Here is a 23,745-nt window from a genome sequence, read left to right as displayed (position 1 = left end):
TCCCCCAGGCCTGAGGCACCGCCCTTCCCTCAGGGAGCCGCGGGGCTCAGGTAGGGAAGCGCTGTTCAGCCCGCCGCTGTGAGTAGCAGCAGGGTGAAATGAACTAGAGGGAAATCTACTTAGAATCTGGTTTCCCTTAATCTTATATTCAGGGAAAGGTCAAATGCGTACGCTTCCCGTTTACGTTTTTTCTTTTTCCCGTAAGTGGAATCTTTTATTAGGTTAAATTTGAGTCTGCAATTGTGTCTTAAAAAATAAGCGGAAATATAGAATATCTAAAAAAGGATACAAAATACGTGGTTTTGTGATAGCTTTTTTAAATGTCGAGGGTTGCTTGTTACTCAAAGCTGTGGGAGGAGAGGGACTCAGTTGTTTTCACACAATTTACAAGTGTAATTTGCTTGGATTATTTGCTCTGAATTTCTCATTTTGAGAGTAAAACAAAATTAAGTTTCTCTGTAAAATTAAGCAGAACCGTGCTTTCAGGTGCAAAACAATCACACATGAGGGACTCAGAGCTTTGCTGAGGCTGGAAGGGAGCTCTGGAGGAGGCTGCCCATTCCAAAGCCCTGCTCGAAGCAGGATCAGCAAGGGCTGCCTGGATTCGGAGTGTGCCCGAGGACGGAGATCTCTGGGCAACCTGCTCAGTCGCCTTTACAGTTAAACAAAGAGAGAGAGAGAAAAAAAAAAAAAAAGTACATTTCTTGTGTTAGTTTGTGCCCTTTACCTCTGGTTCTGTGGCGGGGCATCGCTGAGAAGCCTGGCTGTCAGTCTTTGCTCCTGCCCGCCGAGTATTCCCACACAGTGAGCCGTCTCTGTGAGCAGTCCCAGCTCCCTCAGCCTGTCCTCATACCACACATCCTCCCCTCCCTCAAACACCCCGTTAAGCCGTGTTTGATGCTCTGTTACTGCGGCGTGCCTGCACTCCTCACACAATTCCCTGTTGGTGCTTGCAGCAGAGAGCAGCCTGTGTGCCACCGGAGCTGTGCCTCACGGTCCCCGCTGTGCAGTGCACGTCTCGGAGTCAAGGGGCTCAGGGTGCCTTTGGGCTGCTGTCCCGAGTGTAAGCCTAGCACCAGAAGTAAGTATTCTAAGTTCTGCACCATGCAAAAAGCAGGTGCTTTTTAAGGTGGTGTAAGTGGAGAAGTACCTGTGCTCTAAGGGTGATGTGGTTTGATTTCACTCTTCCAAACACTGTAGATGTGTTTCAAAGGTATCATTTATTGAAAAAATATTTAGGGGACAAAAGATTCTAAAATATAAAGGGGGATAAAAAGTATTAAAATATATTCACTTGTTATGTTTCTGTGTATATCATAAAGAAGAAAAAGGGTTATGAGTTCATACTACCAAAATAAAAACCACAACACACGTCTTGCATTTCACTCTAATATAACCAACAGTATTTGGTTTAAAATGTTGATTTATGGCTCACCAAATACAAGATGAGTGAACCAGTAATCTACTACAGCTGACCTTCAGTTTTTATTAACTTCCTTTTGTAGTAGTCTGGATAGTGTTGTAGAGTTTTTAATCTACATTAAGTTACAGCATATCTTCATTTTGTTACCATAGGCAATGACTCAGCCTTGCCACCATTTGTGGAATTTGATTTCCCAGGAAACAATTCAGTTTATCACTCTGCTAAAATTAATTATATCTGCCATGATAATACGCACTTCGGGCTCAGTGTGTGAGCTACCATTTCTGAAACAAAGGAATTTATGTCAAGTATTTTAAGGGAACAGCTGTAACAAATAAAGCACAATTCTGTTACGAATCTGAGTAGTCCCTTCTGCTAGAACTTTTGGAGTACATTATTTATATGAAAAATTACTTTAGTGGGCTTGAGTTTTAAGTAAATTAAAGCATTAATTAATTTATTATGCATTAACTGTATCCACAAAATTTATTTTTAATCTAAAATCTTAGATTTTTAGTCACATGTTTGGAAGCAAATGTTGAAAATTATTTCGAAATAGAAATGCAAATGCAGTGATGTGGCTGCAGGGTGCAGGTTTTATTTGGGATAGGGCTGTCTGGTTAAACAAAGCATTACACCATAAGCTGGGTTCCCACAGGTTTAGGCTGAGGTCTCTCGTGTACTGGAGTCGGTCCAACTCCTTGCTTTTGCCAGACGAGGGGGATTTAGCTCCCGCTGCTTGTCCTTAGTCACGTGACGGGTTTTTCCCTCCCTTCTGCCAGGCATGAGTCTCACTAGATGTTTCCAAAAAGTTCCCCAGTTTAAGACAAAACTATCTAGTGGGGACTGGTTCTCTGTCAGTTAATTTCACTCGACACTTTCTAAACTGATTCCACGAATGCCAGACCTGGTACAAGGCGACTGGTGGGAAGTGCATGTCCAGGAGCAGCTGGGAGGTAAAGGGAGAGAATTAGGACTGGAGTAGGTGTGTCCCTTCAGTGGTAGCGGGATGGTTGATTGCTTCACCCTCCCTTCTTTAGGTTTTGGGGACCAAGAGGTCTCCTCTGCTTATTCAGGGACGTTGTGTGCCGTGCAAAAAATGTCTCTACATGCAAACACATATACATATATATCTATATATAGGATGTGGAAAGATCCTCGCCGAGGTAGAGGCAGGGTAAGACTGCTTAGGAGCAAGTTTCTAGCCTTTGTTGTTGTGAAGGCCCAGAATATGACTCGAACTTTTCCAGCTGTGAATGCCCGTAGAGCAGGAGACAAGTGGTTTGGAAGTGTGAATTGCCCCTTTTAGTATTGTTATTGAATATTCTTAAGGAAGTGGTTATTTAAATAGCAAACTGTGAATTGTTTGTTGGGGCATGGAGGACAGGCATGAATGGGGTGACGAGTGGTTGCCATAAGGATATGGGACCGGGCAAAGCTGCCACAGCCCTTTAGAGAGGAGCACTGTGGGTCAAGGAGCCCATTGGCCTACAAAACACTCTGAGTAACTTGGGACTGAGAGGGAAAAACAAGAGGAGCAGTTGGTATGGGGTAACTTAAAACTTTCTAAGCAGAACCGAAGGATTGTAGCAAATAACAAATGTTGTAGGGAAGATATAGAAAGTAACAGCGTAGCTGTGCCTGGGATATCAACCAGGGAGGCAATCCTACCAGGAACTAGAAAAATTGTAGCATGGCCAGAATAAGGAACTCCAAACATTTCAGACCCATGAGTGTATCGAATCTGAGTTCAAGGAAGCTGAATGAGCCTCCGCAGCATACTACTTCCAGGTTCCAAAGGCTCCCAGGACTTCTGGCTTATTAGACGTGTTTCTGAGTTCTTTGTGACCAGGACTACATACATACATACATACAGCCCCTTAATTTTTCTTGGTTGTATGTGTATACCGTAAAGCCTGTTTGATAGAAGACTTGGTCTTTGTCTTGATTGTGGAAAGTTCAGCTACCCTATCCTGGCAACAGCACAATCAACTTTCAAACATCTTTACAATTCATGGAGAGAGCAAAGTCTCAAATTTGATGGTGCTTCTACTGCAAACCAGCTTTAACTGGTCAAGGAAGAACACAAGCACAACTTCTTTGCAAAATGCAAACACAAATGTATTTCCTACATTTTATGCCATGGTGATAGCATGGGTGTATTTTTATGTTCAGCATGCTCTGTGTAATTTCACTACAGTGTTTTAATTTCCTGTGTTTTGTACCAAACTTAGTGTGAATTCCAAGAAGCCTATAGTGCTACTAGACAATTACACTATTTTCATATAAACTTCAGTTTCTGTTCCCTCTTTTGAATGTAGATGATTTGGGCTCACAAAATGCACCCTAACTCTTGTGCTTTCATGGTCCTATTCACCCTGCCTTTGAGGCAGCAGGTGAATGAGTCAGTGCAGGACAGATTGGTGGGGCTGGGATGTAGAAAAGGCCTCTGGCCCTGGAGGCATAAAGCCTACAGAGATCCCTGAGGCACCATCCTGATTCAGGAGCACCCAGACTTAGCAATCTAGGAAGAATCTGTGTTTGTATATAGTTACATATATGTTTTTCTCTTTTATTTATTTTTTGTGTAAAGTTATCAGAAGGACCAAATGCTTCTGTTAATAAAAGTGCTTTGAAGGGGATTTACTGTTCTACAGCATTGCAAAATAGTTTAGCTGCTAATGTGGCAGCAGCACCAGTCAGGCTGTGCAGGCTCGTGCTCACTCCAGGCGAGGCAGAGCCACTGCTGTGCCTTGTGAACAAGCTGCCCCATACCTGCCAGTGTAAGACCTTGATTAAAGCTGAAAGTGGTTCCTGACATTTCCAAATTCTGCCATTATGCCGAAACTATTCCACATCAGGTGTTTCCTAAAATATTATCCTCAGAATGCTTTTTTTTGTTTCAGAAAGAAATATTCGAAGAAGAATGTGTTAGACAGATAAGCATTATCACTCACATTTCTGTTACTTGTGCTTCTTTTAGATATCAACAGCAGTTTGTCAGAAACCTGTAGCATCCAAATGCTTTTGAGAAAGAAATAAAATTTGTCAGATACACTTACTCCTGTTAAAAATATTCTCATAAAGCAAATACATTGGATTGAACAGTAATATTAGAAAAATAAATAAAAGAAAAACCCCACACCTGTGATTCATCTGAAGTCAGCTGAGGCTAATATTTGACACCTGGGCACGTGAGGGATTCAGAAGGATGTCTACACTGCTCCTGAGCTCTGCCACAGGCCTGAGCACAGGAGCTGGGAACAGTGGGGATCTACCTTGTTTTCCTTAGGGTGCTGCTGGCCGCAGTGGGCAGCAATAAAGGATGTAGGATGTGACCCTGCCTGCATCCCCTGAGCAGTGTGAGGAGGGAGCTGGAGAGCCACAGCACTTCAGGCTGATCCAGTGCAAAACTGCTCACAATCTAAATTAGCTAGAGAGTACAGCTTATGCAAGAGAGATCCAGCAAAAAAATTGTAATGACTGCTTGAATTTCATCCGGAGGGGATCAGAACAAACTGGAGCTTGTAGTTCACAGCAGAGGAAAACAGACTTGAGTTTCGAGTAAAGAAAAAGTAACTCCTGGTCTGTCACATAGAGATATTTTCTTCTCTATACAAATACCCATGAAGGCGAGATGGTGAGGTGTGCTAAATATTCTATAGAATTTTCCTGGTGGAGTTGTAGACTTGGTTACAAAATATAAAATCAAGGAAGAAATGTTGCCAGAATTTAAACCTGGATTTCATTAAAACGTGTTGTCATTTCTCTATAAAATACATCTGCTACAATATTCCAGAAATTTTAGACACACAATAGAGTAATAAACTGCTTTTATAACTTGGGTAATACTCTACCATAGATTCCTGATTTCCCCCCTACTGTTTGTCTGAAATTACCTCAGTACAAAAACACTCGTACATTGTGAGGGAGAAACAAATGGGTTGTCACTGCAATAAGTGGAATTTTTAAATTTGTGTATGAGATGTGTTTTATAGAGAGGACGACCAACACTGGAAGTTGGTCAGCCTGTAATTCACTGCAGATAGTTAGGTCAGCAGCGTGGGTCCCTGCCTGCGCTCCCTGGGAGCTATGTTTCCTGCTTTTCCTTCACTGGGTCAGCTCCACTGCTGGAAGCAGTGGTGAGAAACCAAGCCAGTGTGAAGGTTCCTTTCATTGCCGGTGCTTTCCCCAGTTGCAAATGCTGCTGCCGCCCACTGAGTGAACCGATTTTCCCTGGGGACACAGAGACTGTCTGACCCGATCCCCCTGTGCTGGCTGCTCTGAGGCAACAGCACTGTCTTCCAAGTGCCCTCCATGGCAAAGGCAGCTTGTTGCCTCACAGCATCAGCAGCTGGAAGAGATGTCCTTAATATTGTCTTCCACATTTCCGGTGCAGACAATTCCTTTCCCTGCCTGCTTCCTGGATGAATGTGATCCTATCCTTGAACACGACACAAAAGTCTGAGAAGGGGGTGAGTGTCTCCATCAGATAGACACATTCCTGTTCATGGTTTGGTGGGAACATGTCCATGACTGTTAGCAGATTAGGTTGATGGTTATTTCAGTATCTTCCCCCAAATATTTGTTATTTTCTCTTTCCATGGAAGAATCATATTAAAGTACTTAAGCTTTTTCTCCTGAAGAAGAAAACTCCAACTGAGTGTACTAACATACACACATTTTATATGCAGTTCACTGGCTATGCTTCTCTTTACCTTGCCATTCACTCCTAGAAGTTTCCAGTCTGTGGCACACTTCCTATTGAAATATAGTGTTCCTATTGAAATATATTTCGTATTGAAAATAGTGAACAGATAAAGATGCATTCCGCATGCTGAGAACAGGTATGTTCCTCTGTTTTCTGCCCCAGTTTGACAGATCTTAACAGAAAGAACCTCCTGTGTCTGTGGCATTTCACACTGATTCTGCGATGATGAGGAGACTGTTGACAAGTAAATCCTCTCTGGCAGCCCCAGTAAGAGGCCTGGTTTTTTCTGGCTTCCTTCTGGGGCTCACAGAGCCCCGCAGAAGGTTTATGGGAGCAGTGTGTACCCTTCATAAGGAAGGATGATGTCATGCAAGCCATTACGTGTGTCCTGCCTCCAGAAGCTCCGTCATAAAGAGACAAACTTTTCTCCAAAATAAGTAGTTCCATGTGGCTGGCCTTGTCAAGCACAAAGCAAAACCTCAGCACCCTGAGACAGTTCAGCTGCCTTGCAGAAATATCTTTTGTGGCTCAACAAGAAGGTCAGAAAACACAACTCTCTTTTTGGTTTGGTTTTTTTGGTTGGTTGGTTGGTTGGTTTTTTTGTTGTTGTTGTTGGGTTTGTTTTTTTTTCTGAATGGCAAAAATGCTCTGGCTGTGATAAATTATCCACAACATTTAGAATGATTCAGTATAAACTCAAATTCTTTACTGAATGCTATGCAATATCAATTAACTCTAACAATCTTTTTAAAGGAAGGGAACTGTCCATCACTGTGAATTTACAAAATGTGATGATTGAGTCCAGAATGAATTCTGATAGCTTGGTTACCATTAGCTCCTCGGAGACACAGTGCTTAGTGGAAACACTGAAATAATCCTAATGGTAGTGTCAGAATAGTGCCAGTAAAGCAGAATGTGCTGTAGGCACAGTGCAAGGCAGAATCGCTTTGGCTACTGCACACAGTAACTTCAAAGTTTCTAGAGAATTTGTGCATGCCTATTCCTTAGGCGAAGAAAGAACAACCTCTCTACATACCACTGACAATGGTTATCAGCTGTATTGTATTCCATTTTGCACGTGACAGGAGGTGCTGGGGAAATTGCAAATGTAGGAAGTCTTGCTGCAGAGCAATGAAGGCCCACTGGGGTTGTAGATGAGCAATTGTAAGGGCACAGGAAGAAGTGCACACAGTGCCCAGGGTGTTGGCAGAAGAAATCACTGCTTTTACATTTCTAGCTGTTCCTTCCCTATCTGCTCTCTTGGCAGATCTGGTCATGATGAGCTCTCCATAGAGTTGTTACAATGAAAGAGCTTAGCAAAGGCTTCATACTTTAGGAGTTTACAAAAATCCTGCTGCTTTTGCCTGGATTGGGTGAGGAAGGGTTCACACAAGCAGCTGTGCTGGCACATCAGTGGGCCAGAGGGGATGGTGATAAAAGGCATCCTTCTTGCAGTTGTTCAGTTGGAGTCAGAAGATGACATCTGTCCATAACCTGGTGCTTTCAAATGACGGGCTGTATGATGTGACAAGTTATGTGACAGCATGACAGACTGTGACATTTCAGATTGCTGTGAGCAGCACTCTTTGTTTATGTTCACAAGTTGTATAAGAAAGCACAGCACTCCAAAAAAAAAGTGCCTCACAGACTTGCAAAGGGAAAATTCTTGCAAATGAAGAAAGGGGAGGGAAGAAACCATTTCAAAAGAAGTGGATAGAAAAAACAAATCTAGGGTTAACACTTCTTTACAGTTTAGCTTTATGTTTTGTTATCCCTGTTACAAAGCTAAGAATAATTCAGAATCATTTCTATAAAACTTCAGGATATAGAAGGAGAAATGGCTCTCCTATACCTCTTAGATTAGATTTCTTCAATGTGAAGTGAGACAAAATAAGCTGTATTTTATTTGGGCTTAAAGGTATAATAATTACCAGCTGATACACCAATTTAATGCAGGTGTTCAGAGTACTAAAAGATAAAGAGTTATAATAACTCAGAGTTACCTTTAAAAAGAGATCTGAGAATTTTCAAATTCAAGAGAACTGGAAAAAGAAAACCCCATTATATGAAAGGAATTGAAACTCTCAAATACAAAAAGTACACTAATTATGTTCCCAGAGACATGGATAGATTCCCCTGCCTGTTAGAGGTGAGAAATTAATGGGCATACAGGTCTGAAAATTTCAAAGTGAAATACTAAGAGCACAGAGCACAGTTATTGCTAAATTCTTGCATACACATCTGCTGTATCAGCTAGATCTTAAAATGTTGAAGTTCAGCAGTCTGGCTGCTCCTTTCAGACCTATGTCTGGCTTCACCAAACATGGTGAAGCAGCCTATGTCTGGCTGCTCAAACATGCTTCAAACAGTCACATGAATGAAATTCAGAAAGGATTTTAGCCATGGCCAAAGATGAAATGTCAAAGTTATTAATTGGTTTCAGATTAGAAACCATGAAGACCAGTCACAATGAGAGATTAATGAGCATCCGTCCATCTTGGGCTGCAAACGAAGTGGGAAGATTTCTGTATTTGTGCTAACATAGCTGTAGTTGTTCTTTGAGCTGTGGCCAGCCAATGCAAATTATTTGGCCAACGGAGACATTATACATTTTTTATTTTATGTTTAGATGGCAGATGACATTTTTGGTCAGTCGTGGAGAAGTCCCTACTGCATTTGCACTCAGGGATGCTTGGATTTTGGTGAATGCTTTTTCATCCCACATTCTTAGGACCTCTTGTCTTAAGCTGGTAATTTTTGGTGGTGTTAGTGGTGGAAGGCCACCAAGAATATCTGTGCACCTGCTCCTGGGAACTCCAAAGTTCATCCACCTCCTGCTCTCTTGTGGGCTGTGAGTTATACAGCTCCATTAGCTCTGTACACATGCTGACAGCTGAATTGCAGGGGAATTTGCAGTTTCATCAGGCTGCATGAATGAGTCTTGGCTTCTTGCTGGGACAGCAATCCCATGATCCCAGCCACCAGGATTGTAAGTAGCTTCATCACTGGCTAGCTGGCAGAGATAATAGATGGGAAAAGGTAGTTGAAAGCAGCTGGTCCTTGGCAAGATTGAAAAACATCAGGTGCAACTGCTATTGGCCCTACCTGAGTGTCATTGATGGTGCAAGGCTGCAGGGGCATTGCTGAAATGTGGGAATTATATTCTGTGCACACCATTTCCTGGCCCAGCCAGGAGCAAAGCCAAAACAATGACAAACAACAATGCAGTCTTTTGCTAATGTCATAGCTCTTAGAAGACATCCAGAAAAGATGAATCCTGCTTTCCTGACTGTAACAATGCATACCTAATCTCAAACCATCTTTTCCTTTGCTGCCAAATTATAAACAAAGCCCTCTGACTTCTGGGAGAAGAGTGTGCAGAGTACCAGGCTCAATATTTGATGGACATGTGAAAGCCTTCACTCGCTGTAGTGCTGTAGCAGAAGAGGAATGAGACAGGCATGGTGCAGGCAGGGTGTCCTTGCACAGGGAATGTGGCCATGGCAGGTCCCTCGGGAGTTTGAGCCAAGGTGTGCGACTGTCCAGCCACACCAGCACCACCACAGGGAACAAACTGGGATGTTAAACTCCTCTCACTGCATAGCTGATTCAGCTCCTGCACTGTCTTCATGCAAGGAAATAATACATTTCTCCCCTGAAATTATTTTGTATTTCCCTGAAGGGTTCTTAAAATATCCATGACGCTAAGAGTAAAGGAAAAACTGCTGGAGTTTGGTCCTGCTGAGGCTAAGATAACAATGTGAAGGATATGAGGCAAGGTACCATTTCATTGTGCTTTACTAGTGCTTGTAATTTACATCTCATCATTTTCAAGGCCTCTGCTGGCAATATTTCCTTCTAAGAATAGAGCTTTAAGGTATTTTAAGAATTCTAGTTGTTGTGCAATTAATCGGGTAACACTTTGTTCTAAGAGAAAAGATCTGCTGTTTTGAGCAGTAACAGTATTTTGCATGTAAAAAAGGGGGAATGGGGAATGTTTTATTGCCAGCACTTTTCCTTACAGGAGGATGAATCACTTACATTCTTGGCAACCAAGATTAAATTCACAAGAATGCTCAGTTTGATCAACTTCCTTCAAAACACTAAGCTCAAAGTACAGAGGAAAAAAGAGAGAAAGAAACTTGGATGGGCTTGGATGTGGAAGACATTACAAGATGGACATCCAAGCAGGAAGACAATAAATCTAGTGTACAAATTGTTTTGCCCAAAGCAAGTCGCTGACTTGCTGTTACAAGAGGGTCCAGTCTAAATTAAGAGGGTACTGGAAGGGAAAAATAAAACAAGGAGGAAAAGAGCCAGAGCAGAGAAAGAAAACCCCTGCCGATCTGGCAGACATGGTGGATGTTGTGTCAAATATGAGTTTATTTGCTAACAAAACAATGTGAATTTTCATGAAAAATTACCACCCTTTCCTTCAGAATGGAAGATTGTGCTGAGAAATAAAATATGAGAATACAGTTGGTTTAGGTGCAAGGAAAGTGCCTATGTTCAGGCTGTTGTTTCACAAAGCAAAGGCTGAGGGTCATGGGGGGACTTCTTAGGCAGGAGAAGGGTGAAACAAGCAATGCCCTCATTGCTCTTCTCCACCTGTGCAGTGGAGCCCACTGAGGAAGGGGTGGCACTGAAAATGGTTCTTTTTAGTTTTATTCTAATGGATTCTTTTTAAGCTGGATTTGTTGCCTGGCCTAGTTCACCAAGCAGCCACCTGTGGCATTGCACAATATACCCAAGTGTTGGTGGAGGAGATGACAAGAGTAAAGGGACATGGCAGAGGAGGAACGAAGAAGCTGACAGGCACTGCTGCTGTGCCATCTCATTCGTGATCTTCTACACAGCACTGGTCTAAGGGACATTTGGCCCTGCTACACCCTTCTGCTCAGAGACAGCGGCAGCTTCAATGAGACCAGCACAATTGCTTGTTGGCTGAAATAAAAACAACCCAAGCAAAACCCAAAACATTATTTAGTGTGGAATTTCCCTTTTTCTAGATCATCCTGTGGTCATGCAAACAGCTGTGTCAGTATAAAAGAATGACAGTGAGGAGTGGTGGAAGACAAGAAGAGAAGTACTGCTGCCTAGTACTTTTTGATTTCCCCCTGCTCTTCACCCCAGTGCTCTGCCACCCCTCACCTGCAGTGCTGGGGTGCACACAGGGGCTGCAGCACCTCCAGATGATTAAGGTAAGTGTGACTGTGTCGTGCATGTCCTGCAGCCAGCACAGGGCTGCTGTGCTTCTGTTCAGGATGTCCTCCCAAAATACATTTGGTACTTACTGAACCTAATATGGGGGGAAAAAAATTGGGGAAGAATGAGAAGGTAGAGGCCTAGGAGAGCTGGGCTAGATCACAAAGCATAACTGTAACTCAAAGCAGGACCCAAAATACTGCAGAAGTGTTGGTGTCTAATAACTTCAGCATCACACAATTGTTGTTGTGTGTCTTCAGGATCCCAGTTTCAGTATGTTTCTCACTTCTATCATGCTCTGCAGTGCCGATGTAGTGCATCCAGTGCTGCTCTCTGATCCTGTAATCAGGTATGTTGCTTATATGTAGTAAATCCCACACTTCTGGGATACTGAATGTACTGTGTATTCACCAGGCAACCACATCCCATTCATAGAATAAGATCAGTGTTTCCTGGTCTGGTTTCCTGCAAACAGATTGTACAATAGGTCAGCACAGGTCCTGGGGATATGTCCAGGTTTTCCACATGTGTAGCCTTCCTATCCAAGCTGCAGTACAGACAATCCTCAAACATCTGTGCAGGAAAATTTTCTGGGCAGGAAAATATATCTAGCAAATCTGGACGGAGCATAGCACCAAGTCAGAGCCTCCAACACATCATGAAGCACTGGACCAAGCTCCCAAAGAGAAATGTGAGGAATCTTTGCACTGGCATTTTTGAGACTAGAAAAATATCTGCCATGGTGAAGTCAGCCTAAACTAGACCCTTCACAGCCTTATTTCTTGTAAGAAGCTACGAGTTTGACTCTCTGCAGCATAAAGAATGGCAAGCACAGTCTGTTCTCTGCTGTGCAACCTGCTCTCTCCTTCTCCAGCCTCTTGCTGGAATCAGTGTGAAACCCAGTGCACACACTTGGGGCTGGACACAGAAAAGGGAGATTTGTATGCAATGAGTCTGTGTATTCATGCATGAGAGAAACTGTGGCAGCAATGGTGTTCCCTCATAGTAATGCAGAGCAAGACGGAAATGGGATGAAGTTTTTTTCAGGATTAAAATAAGCAGAACAAGAGCCAATTGTTGTTTTGGGGAAGAGGAAAGCAGTTGATGTCAAAATGTTTCACCGACTTGGCAAAAATGCCAAGCTGGCCCTGCCTGCAGAATACAAGGACTTCAAAGGGCTTATCTTGAATAAGAATTGAGGGAGCCAGATCACTGTTTCCTACATGAATTCAGCTGAGGTTAAATGATATGCAAGGCTATATCCCAAGGGTGTGTTTTTCTGCTGATGCCAGCCAAGTTGCTGACATCTCTACCTGCAGGTTTGTGGGATCAGTCTTGCTTTAGCTGCCTACAACCAGAGGGAGCTCAGTTCTGACATAGCACCAGGAAGAGTGGGTCACACTCTCACAACTTGTCACTTCAGGAGCGCTGGTCCACAATGGGAACACTGAAACAGATGGTGAGGCCCTTGCTCCAGCGGTGAGCCAGTACTCAGGAGGGGCGTGTGGTTCTTAAACAGGATGCAGGCTGAATAACCCTCCATTCCTGAAGAGGGTGGTCCCCAAAGGTCAGGGCTGCCTTCAATGGTGTGGCAGCATGAGAGGAAACTGCCTCAGAGGGTGCTTTCATAATGCTCAGACTATGAATAAATTCAGCCTGTTGTACTCTGGGTTCCCAAGTGTTACTCATTAAAAATGTGAATAAGGAGAATAAGGTTAGGAAAAGAACAATTCTCCAGCTGAACTTTCCTTACAGGATGAACAGGGGTCCTCCTCCCCCCCACCCTTTGTCTGATTTCAAAGAGCTTTGCATCCAGTGCAGGAGTTCTCTTTGCTGCCTGGGAGGAACATATGGATTGTAGATGACACAAGCCTGGAAGTGCTTAGCTCACTGAGTAACAGAATACCTGGGGTTGGAAGGGGCCTCTTGATGTGATCTAGTGCAAACCTCTGCTTAAGCAGGGCCACCTACAGCAGGTTTCTCAGGACCACGTCCTGTCAGATTTTGCAAATCCCCACTTATGGAGGCTTCGCAGCCTCTCTGGGCAACTGAACAGACAGGCAATGACCAAAGACCTGATGTCAGTACAGATCATTTTGACACTTCTTACCTTTATGGTAAATTATAAAAGTATAACCTGAATAAATGTACTTGATATTCATTCATTGACTCTGGTTCTGGTGAGACTGGGTATAAAATTATGTGGACCAAGGCTGATCCATACTTAACCCAGTTACATAATTCTGGGAAAAAGGCAGTCAAAGAAACAGTTAGGTTCTGCATGGGATTAACATACTGTGGTCCCATGGGAACTCTCCCAGTTCATGACAGGAGCAGCCATTCCTCAAGTCATTGCTGTGCTAATTTAGTGGAAGGAGGACCAAGGGTCTCTGAACCTGTTAAAACAATAAATCCAGAAAAACAATGAAAGTTTTCCATCCTTTAAAACAGAGTTTTCTAAGAATATTTGTCCCTTAAATTCCAGAAGATGAGGGAACAGATAGGGTCACGCTTTCTGTTCTCATGCTTCAGAGCCAACACTTTACCCTGACCATCACTGTTACCAAGGCAGCATCACAGTTCTGGCAGGAGATCTTATCTGAAATCTTAACAGAGGCACATTTAGGCTATTCAAGACAGTTTTATATTGCTCAAGCTTAAGTCAGTGAAATGTTTCATTCAATTAGCGAGCAAACAGAGTCTGTCAATTTCCTCTGTGCAATGCACAGAAATCTGTCTGCTTCCTCCCCGAGTACAGAACAGCATGTCTGAGCCACTGGCTACTAGCTACTATAATTAGGATGGGGAAACATTTATGTGGCTCTATAAAGGTGAACCGGGTGTTTTGCATGTACAAAACCTTTTAAGTCATTCCCAAATAATTCAGAGTCAAACATGGTCAAGAAAAAAACATAAGGCAATTGTCTCCAGGGAAAAATGGATCCTGTAGAGATGAAGAATCACCCTGGCAGTAGGTTTGAATGGAGAAGGAAACTCCTGGGCTGAATGACTGGATGTCACTCAGAAACACCGTGGTTTCTTTCCTAATCTACCACGGACCTTGTAGGTGACCTTTAGGAATCATGGGTTCTGTGCATGAGTTCTCCCTGTAAAACTGACATTACTTCAACTCACTCAGTTTCCAAAATAAAAACAGAGGCTGGGAGAAGACAAGAGCTACTGTAGCAGGGTAGTATCAGGAGGCACTCAGGAAGGAAGAGAGAACTGAAAGAAAAGGAAAACCTCTGAAGAGTGAGGAGTCAAGGAGCCAATGGCAAGAATAAGAAATGATATGGAATTCTTCAAGTATAGGGGAGGAGAAGGTAGATTAACAAATTTTTGGTTAGGCTGAAGGGAGAACAGAAAACCTGAAAGAGAAGCTGTCAGTGAATTACAGTAGCTGAAACAGGTAATGGCCAGAGCATAGAGAAGAACTGTAGTCATGGTGATAGAAAAGCAAGGACCACTTCAAGAAGTACTGAGACAGATTAGGCTTTTCATGAGAGACCAGTGATGTGAAATAAAAGAAAAAAGATTAAAAAACCCTCCCTGAACTCAGAAAAAAATGCAGGAAGTACAGAAATCAGATTTGAAAGAGCTGATACTTTTATATCAAACAAAATCAATTTGAGGCAGAATTAATATGTAACAGTAGCAAAAGCTTTGGGAGAAGAACTTTTAAAAGCCACAGGAATCTACAACTGGATTGTCATGGACTGAATAGAAGGTAATTTTCCTTCTAGAAAGGTGCAGACAGAAATGATCAGGTGCAATCAGGGGAGAAGCATGGAATGATCAGAAGTGCCATGTTTCAGGAACCATCAGACAAAAATCTCCAACTACATATTCTGTGTCACCCACTCTGGGCAAACGTCTCCCCTCATTTGTCAAGATGAGGATTCAGTGTGAGGTTTCAAATGGTCATGAGGAGCAGCAGTAACTGAAATTCCAAATGGCCAAGAAAACACTTGCATATGAACACAGTCTTTGCTTGCATTTCACAACATTGCATCAGGCTTAAAAAGTAATCTCCAAATTTGCACACCCATATCACTGTGTACACAGAGAATGGCCAAACAGACCTGGTGTGCATTGAAATTCATGTCGTAGTCAGAGCCTGCTCTCTCCCTCCATATGCACCTTGGGCTTGACACTGCAGAGAGCATTTGAGCATCTGGACTTATATGTGAATCTCTGAGAACTGGAAAATAGACAGAAGAACAATTTGACTGCTCTCGTTAGGCTAAAGGGAGTATAAAGGAGCATGCTGAGAAACTGTACATTAATTGTAGTACTTGAAGCAAAAAATGGCCAGAGCACAGAGTAGACTTTTAAAAAGGGAAAAAAAGGAAGACCCAGGAATTACAGGCATGTCAGTCTCATCTCTATGCCCAGCAAGATCACAGAGCAGATCCTCCTGGGAAGTATGCTAAGGCACATGGAAAATGAGGTGGTTGGTGGCAGCTAACATGGTTTCACTAAGAGCAAATCGTGCCTGACAAGTTTGGTGGCCTTCCACAACAGGGTTACAACAGTAGTGGATAAAGGAAGAGCAACAGACGTGATCTACCCAGATTTGTGCAAGACATTTAATATTGTCCCATATGACATCCTCATTTCTAAAATGGAGAGACCTGGATTTGATGCGTGGACCACTTAATGGATTGGGAATTGGCTGGATGGTCACACTCAAAGAGTTACAGTCAACAGCTTAATGTCCAAAGGGAGACAAATTACAAGTGGCATTCCTCAGGGATTGGTGACTCCTGCTGTTTAACAGCTTTGTCAGTGATGTGGCATAGAGAGCACCCTCAGCAATTTTGCCAGTGATACCAAGTTGTGTAGTGCAATTGACATGCTGGAGAGATGGGATGTTATTCAGAGAAATCCTGATAGGCTTGAGAGGTGGGCCCATGTGAACTGCCTGAAGTTCAAAAAGGCCAAGTGTAAAGGTCGTGCACCTGGGTCAGGGCAATCCCAAGCACAAATACAGGCTGGATGGAGGATGGATTGAGAGCAGCACTGAGCAGAAGGACTTAGGGGTGCTGGATGACAAGCAGCTGGGAGTGTTTTGGCAATGTGCTCTCCCAGCCCAGAAAGCCAAATACATCCTGGGCTGCATCCAAAGCAGTGTGGGCAGCAGGGTGAGGGAGGGGATTCTGCCCCTCTGCTCTGCTCTGCTGAGACCCCACCTGCAGTGCTGCATCAGCTCTGGGGGCCCCAGTGTAACAATGGAGTGGGTCCATTGGAAGATCATGAAGAAGATGATCAGAGAACTGTAGTGCCTCTCCTACAGAGACAGCTTGTTGAAGTTGGGATTCTTCAGCCTGGAAAAGAGAAGGCTCTAGAGAGACCTTAGAGTAGGCTTCTGGTACCTGAAGGGAGCCACATGAAAGCTGGAGAGACTTTTTATGAAGGCATGTAATGACAGAACAAAGGGGAGTAGGTTTAAACTGACAGAGGGCAAATTCAGATTAGATATTAGGAAGAAATTCTTCCCTGTGACACTGGTGAAGCACTGCCATAGGTTGCTCAGAGAAGCTGTGGATGCTCCATCCGTAGAAGTGTTAAAGGCCGGGCTGGATGAGGCTTGGAGCAACGTGGTCTAGTGGAAGGTGTCCCTGTCTCAATAGCAGGGAGTTGGAACTAGATGACCTTTAAGGTCCCTTGCAACCCAAACTATTCTATAATTCTATGATTTGTAAACATGGGGATAGAAAAGCAAGGGCCACTCAAGTTGTTTTGCATGCTGTCATGAGATGCTGCTTTAAAACAACTGGTTGTGAGTTCTGTGTTTCTATTCACTTTGATTTACAGTATAACAATATTCCTATTCACATGTTTATCACATTCCAAGACTTAAGGAAAAATTTATTCATTTAAATTACAGAGTCATTATAACCAAAATCTTTATTTTAATTATTTGCAAATCACATATTATGCTGCCTACAGTTTACTGACTGATGATGAATAAAAGCTACCCCCTAACATTCAGAGGCTTTCTTCTTTAATCCTGGAGTTTTTATGAGCTCTAGCAGAGTAAGTAAAGGTAACTTTACAGGCAAAGACTGAAAGAAAGTAGCTAGAAAATTGAAAGCATGTTTAGGACTGCTGTGATGTTTTTTAGACATGGAACTTTTTCCTGAAGTGAGCTAAAAGCAGTGGCTGGTGTGGGAAGTTAATTCAAAATAGATGTGGGTTGAAAGACTGTGTGGAAGACTAGGAGACACACAGTGATAATGATAGTCATCAAACAGGAACACGTGGTGAAGCATTTTTGAAGGGACAACTCTTTCAGTTTCTATGCTGTTTTCATGTATAATATTCTGTGATGATACTCTAGTAAAGCATTATGGAGAGCTGAGGATTTTTCAGTCTCCTACTGTGGTGGATTGACCCTGACTGGATGCCTGGTGCCCACCAAAGCCGATTTTATTGCTCCCCTTCTCAGCTGGATAAGGGAAAGAAAATATAACAAAAAGCTCACGGGTTGAGTTAAGGACAGGGAGACAAGGAACTCACCAATTACAATCATGGGCAAAACAAACTCAATTTGGGGAATATTAATTTATTATTAATCAAATCAGAGTGGTATAATAAGAATAAAAGCTAATTCTTAAAATACCTTTCTCCCACTCCTTCCTTCCTGAATTCTCTGCCTCCTCCCCCACAGTGGTGCAGGGGGACAGGGAATGGGGGCTGCAGTTAGTTCATCACATGTGTCTCTGCTGCTTCTTCCTCCTCAGGAGGAGGCTTGTCACATTCCTCCCCTGCTCCAGTGTGAGGTCTCTTCCACAGGAGACAATTCTCCATTAAATTCTTCAACGTCAATCCTTCCCACAGGCTGCAGTTCTTCACTGACTTCTCCAACATGGGTCCCCCACGGTATCACAGGTCCTGTCAGCAAACCTACTCTAGCATAGGTTCCTCTCTCCACAGGTTCATCAGTCCTGCCAGAAGCCTGCTCCAGCATGGGTTTCCACATGGGGTCACAGACTCCTTCAGGCATTCCCCCTGTTCTGGTCTGAGCTCTTCCATGGCTGCAGGTGGATATCTGCTCCTCTCTGGGCCTCCAGGGGCACAGCTGCCTCACCACAGTCTGCACCAGAGGCTGCAGGGGAACCTCAGCTCCAGTGCCTGAAGCAACTCCTATCCCTCCTTCACTGAACTGCAGTGTTGCTGCTCTCATGTTTTCTCACTCTGGCTGCTGCTCTGCAGCTTTTTTCCACCTCGTTTTAAGTCTGTTATCTCAGAGGCATTACCGGTATCCCTGATGGGCTCACCCTTGGCCAATAGTGGGTGGGTCCATCTTGGAGCCAGCTGGCACTGGCTCTGTTGGACATGGGGGCAGCTTCTCGAAGCTTCTCAGAGAAGCCACCCCTGTAGTCCCCCACTATCAAAACCTTGCTATGCAAACCTAATAGACCTACACAGGAGTCCTGTCTGAATTTTCCTCAACAACTTTTTAGGAGCTGTAATCCTGAACCCAATTTCAATAAAACTTCCTCTTTTATATGGATGTATGGCACATATGGATGACAAGTCCCAACATGCAATTTTATGTTTCTATTACCAAGGCCATGTGATACTTAATCCCCATCTTTTCGTCCTGCTTGTGATTATATCAATGGGTCAGGCCAAGTTATTTTATTTATGCAAGTCACTCACCTCACGGACAATAGCAAATACTTCTCTCGATTTTCTGCTATCCTTCTTTGTTGATAAAGCTGTATAAACAAGTGCAAAGCACACAGGATTTTGACTCTCAGAGTACACAGAGGTGTGACTGTAGTTTTTCTCCTACTCAGTATCATTCTTTCTCCCTCAAGAAAATATGTGAAGTTTGTTGACTGGAGCTTCTTATGCTACTTTGAGATGCCTTGCCAAGTTGTGTGTTATCCCACTTCCTTCCTGCAGGCAATGCAAACAGTGGAGGCTTCCACTGGAGCCCTGCCCTCACAACTGCACCACAGAACTGCTCAGCTCTCAAGCCCTCTCTTACAGCACAAGAAACATGGTGGCTCAGTGCTGGGCTCAGCAGGAGCTGAGGGCAGACCTTGAACAGGAGAGTCCTGCAACCTCACTGTGCCAAGCCCAGGGGATGCCATGAGCCAGCAGCACCACTGGCAGCTCCACGCTGTCATGCAGATGTGGCAGGTATGCTGCTGTAAGGCCAGCTCCATTGGCACCGTCACTTTGAAAAGCCAGTTTACTTAGGAAAATGAGATGAAGCAATAGGCTTACAGCACTACTGGAAAATTACTATGTCAAAGAGAGGCTAAGCAGCGAGGATCTGAATTTCTGCAGAGCAACTAGGGCAAGACCTGAGTCTTACAGGTATGCCTTAGAGCTTTGTATCTGGGCAATAGCCTGGAACTGAAAAATTGGACATCCCCTCTCTTTGTGTTTTGCATACTTCTGTAATTTTGCTCCTTTTTTTGGTGACAGTATAATCTATTTGTTGATCACTATTTGGTAGATGAGGATTATGGTCCTGGCTTTGTTGCTGAATTGCTGTGTTCCTTGTGAATGTTCATGCAGCTTAGCCTTGCTTCTCTCTTCAACTCCTTTGTCTGTCTTATCTGCAGAGATGTAATCTCTGCTCTGAAGAGGTGGTGCCTCATTATGGGTTTGGGGATTTTTGGTAGCAATTGCAGCCTTCTGGTGCACCATCACATATAGCAAGATTAAGATATTTTCCCTATGCCTCCCTGGAATGTTCTCATTTAGTAGCTGTTCCACACATGCAATTGCCTTGCATCAGCATGGTCTTATTTATGTTTCTTTCTTAATTCATGGTTACTTCTGTTACCTACTTCTCTCACTCTTTGATGCAAAAGCAGACTTTTAAAAACAGAGGTAGAAATGAGTTTTTCCTACTTCTATAGCTGACATCTACTTCTGTTTGCCTGTTTTCACTGTAGTCTTATTCAGTGTATCTGGAGTATTTGAATGCATATAATTCAGTCTCTTATAGTTCGACTTCCATGTTTTATATCTACTCGCTCCTTTTTCCTTGCGCATTATTGATATCAGTCTGCAATCTGTCTAGTTCTCTTCTTCTGCACTGTGTCTTTTTCTCATCCATGTACTTCCTTACCCATCTGTACTATTATTTTAATTGTCTTTGAATGCACATTAATAGTGCTTCTTAACATATGCCACTGCCATTTTTTCTGTTCCATTCCTTCCCTTACTCTGTTCCATGTCCAGTTTCTCTCAGCATGTAATTAGTTGAAATTCGTTGCTTTTATTTTTTTCCCCTTTAGAGCTGACTTAGTCATAATAACAAGACTTACAGGGAAAGATCCAAGTCTTGTTCAAAGATCTGATCCAAGGCTCATTACCATGGTCACTATTTTTTTGATAATCTTCCAGTTATATTTTCCTCCTTTTACAGACTGTCAGACCCAGCAACATCTCAGAAGAGGAATGGTTTTCTCTGAGGCCCACATGTAGTCTAAACCACACATTATGCTGGGAACCCAGAATGTGTTCAACTGATATCTAATCTGGCACTTCCTTGTCCTTTTCTGAAGTACCACTTTTCCTTGTAAGGCTTTGGATAAGGCAGCCTATTAAATGTGCTAACTTGTGACTCCATTCAAGCCTTTAGCTGGGAGAACCATTTCTGTGTTTGTAAGGTGAGATGGTTATAATTCATCTACTGTTATCTTCCAAGGGCACTAGACTGCCAGCCCTCACTGCTGATCTCCTTTGTTAACATATTTATTCTCTCTAGCCATACCTATTTGTCCTTCCTTAGGACAAGAAGGATATTGATAAGTTTCTAAGAATTTTACACCTTAAGGCTTCCTGAGATGGTTTCGGTTTTTTGTTCTGGGAAGGGTTAGGAGTAATTGTGGTAAAATGCCTGTGACTCAATCTGGTTTGCAAGCAAATGGTCATGGGTTCCTAACTAACCCTGAGAATGTGAGTTCTGTGTATTCCCTGCTGTGACTTCTACATTTTGTCTCCCTCTTGAAAATTATCCATCAGGTTTCTCTGGTGAGGTATCTAGAAGATGCCTTCCTAATGCTGCTGTTGGGGAATGTGGCATTTAGTTTTGGTGACCAGGCATTAATTGCAAGCAAGTAACTAACTGAAAATACTCATTTTCAATAAAGTTTGGCTCACTGCTATTTTAGGCTTCATATGAGTAAATTGCAGTCTGTCACATGAGTAATTTTTGTCTCATTCCAGGGATCAGATCTTTAAACAAAACTTGGATCTTCCCCTGTGTATGAGTTACTCATGGATAGAGCTGCACAGGGTTTTAATATCAGGCCTTCTAAATAAGTGCTGTAAATGCTCAGAGAAATGAACACAGCTTTCTTTTACATTAATGCTGAATTCTGATGCTGGGCTTTGAGACATCAATTTAACATAATGATAGGTCACAGAAAGAGCCATTCATCCAGAGATTTCTTAGCCTTTTCAAAACATGGGAATTACCCCTCTTCCCTTACAGGCAGGGAAGTTCAGGTGGAGAAGTGAAACAGCTTGCTGTCAGTTCCAAAAGGGACTGACTGAGGGAGTGGAAAAAAGCTGATCTATATTATCTTTGGCTCTACAGACCTGGCTACCACCCCCTCACCCAGATCAACATGAAATATTTCGGTGGTGTATCAGCCTTCTGAAGCTTTGGATGGTCTCTTACGGCTGCAAAATGCCCTTTCTCTTGTGGGTGGGTGTGCTTGGGGCATGGGGCACTCCACAGGCTACACATGTGGCTCATTCCTCCCCATGTCCTCTGGTGCTGCTTTTGCATGCTGTGCTCCTTTAGGAGTTTCCTAGTCCCGAATCCGTACCTCCATAGCAGTTGCTCGTGCCTCATTTGTTCCCTCAGGATAGGGGTTCCTCACAACTGCTTCATTTTTTCCCCCTGCACAGACATTTTGGGAAACTACTCTTGTCCTCACCAGTTCTCTCATTTTCTGCAGCCAAGGGCTTTGAATGCGCATATGTTCCTCCCACACCTTTTCCTTCTGTCCGGAGTGTGAATCATTCAGAGCATGTGGCAGGAAGGACAAAGCTATGGTGGGGGTATTGTTATGCTGGGAGATGCTGCTGTGCCAGGCCTTCAATGTAAAGATAATTGCAGGCTAGATTGATGGTTGCTGGATGCCCAGACCTGTTACCAGGGCTTCTCCAGGATCAGAAGGGCACTGCCTATAAACTTCTAAAATTTCCAGATTGGGTGGCTGTGTTGTTCAAAAGCCATCTGCACTGCATCTGAACAAAGTGGTGCCATTAAGCTGATTGCAGGGACGTGAACACTTCAGCAATTCAGTTCCAAATGGAGAGCACAACTGGCTCACAGTGGTGAAATTCCACACGAAGTCCCGACATTCCTACAGTCCTCTTGGGCTCTGTTGGGCTCCAGCTGCAGTCAATAATTGATACAAAGTCTGGGGCTGGGAGCAGAGTACATAGGAACATGGGTCCTTGTGAAATTCAGTTTTGAACCTTTTGAACCTATGAGTGCCATAAAGGCAGTCTGAGCATCCAGAATGCCTTATCCAGTTAGCCAGTCTGTGTGCAAGCTGAGGCAGCTTCCCAGTTAGATTTGTCCTAATTTGTGCTGAAATAAAATTAATTTCTGAAATACCAGGTCCCACGTTTATGCATCTTTGCCACTCCAAAAGAGTGCTGAGATAGATCCCATAGGCATACTCCTAAGGGGAAAAAAAGCATAACTAAATCATACTTAGAATTTGGTTACAGTTTATTTTTTTCGCCTACTCAATTATTGAAGCACTGAGCCTAAATTTCACCACCAGAAATGCAATTTTGCATCAGGGTTAAACGTGTGTATTATATTCACATATAGGTTGTATTGTCTGTACTGTGCTGGAGAACTCAGAACTGCTGTTTCAAACTGGTTTTGCATTGGGGATTTGGGAAGAATGATTCCCCAGTATCACTCCACAAAGAAAATCAATGTGTTGAAACAAGAACATTTCAGTGATGTTGTAAAGTCTTTTTTCCTTGCACATCATTCATGTTATGTCACACTGGTTTGTTCTAAGCATGTCACTGTTATTCTAAACAGAATGTCACTGTGAGAGAATTGCTTGTGTATGTATGCTCACACACACGTGTTCACACGTTCACTATTATTTCGCATGTGTGTGTTCCTCTTTTTGAAAAAAAATAGTCGAGAACTAGCCATTGCTGATGATATTCCTGCCTTACTTTTCTTTTTCGAGTTTTCTGAACGGGTTCAAGCTTTTATTGGCGATTAGTTCTGTGTAAAGAAAAAGTTCATCCACCCACATCATAATTATTTGGTTGTTAGGAGTATTTTTAGCAGCATGATTTGGTAATTGGTTCCAAATACAATGGTTTAGAAAGAGACAGTGTGGCCCAGCAAACAGTGAAACGAGTACAAGGAGGGGATGAG

General features: G+C 43.1%; 1 protein-coding gene across 2 annotated transcripts; it reads left to right on the top strand.

Moving 5' to 3' along the window:
- Positions 1 to 17: 17 nt before the first annotated feature.
- LOC106854012 (uncharacterized) lies at positions 18 to 23,525 on the top strand. Of its 2 annotated transcripts, XR_015801389.1 has the most exons (5): positions 18 to 200; positions 957 to 1,081; positions 6,297 to 6,673; positions 11,144 to 11,335; positions 18,279 to 23,525. XR_015801389.1 is itself a non-coding variant. In XM_088159492.1 (4 exons), the coding sequence occupies exons 1-4, from the start codon at positions 164 to 166 to the stop codon at positions 18,504 to 18,506; spliced, it is 582 nt and encodes a 193-aa protein (XP_088015618.1). In that variant the 5' UTR covers positions 26 to 163; the 3' UTR covers positions 18,507 to 23,525. The 2 variants fall into 2 exon arrangements, 1 of the variants encoding a protein (XP_088015618.1); XM_088159492.1 differs by lacking the exon at positions 6,297 to 6,673 and having other exon boundaries at positions 26 to 200.
- Positions 23,526 to 23,745: the final 220 nt, after the last annotated feature.

The sequence above is a fragment of the Sturnus vulgaris genome, chromosome 2 (assembly GCF_052056855.1).
Source record: "Sturnus vulgaris isolate bStuVul1 chromosome 2, bStuVul1.hap1, whole genome shotgun sequence".
Taxonomy (NCBI): Eukaryota; Metazoa; Chordata; class Aves; order Passeriformes; family Sturnidae; genus Sturnus; species Sturnus vulgaris.
This window is presented reverse-complemented; position numbering and strand designations above follow the sequence as displayed.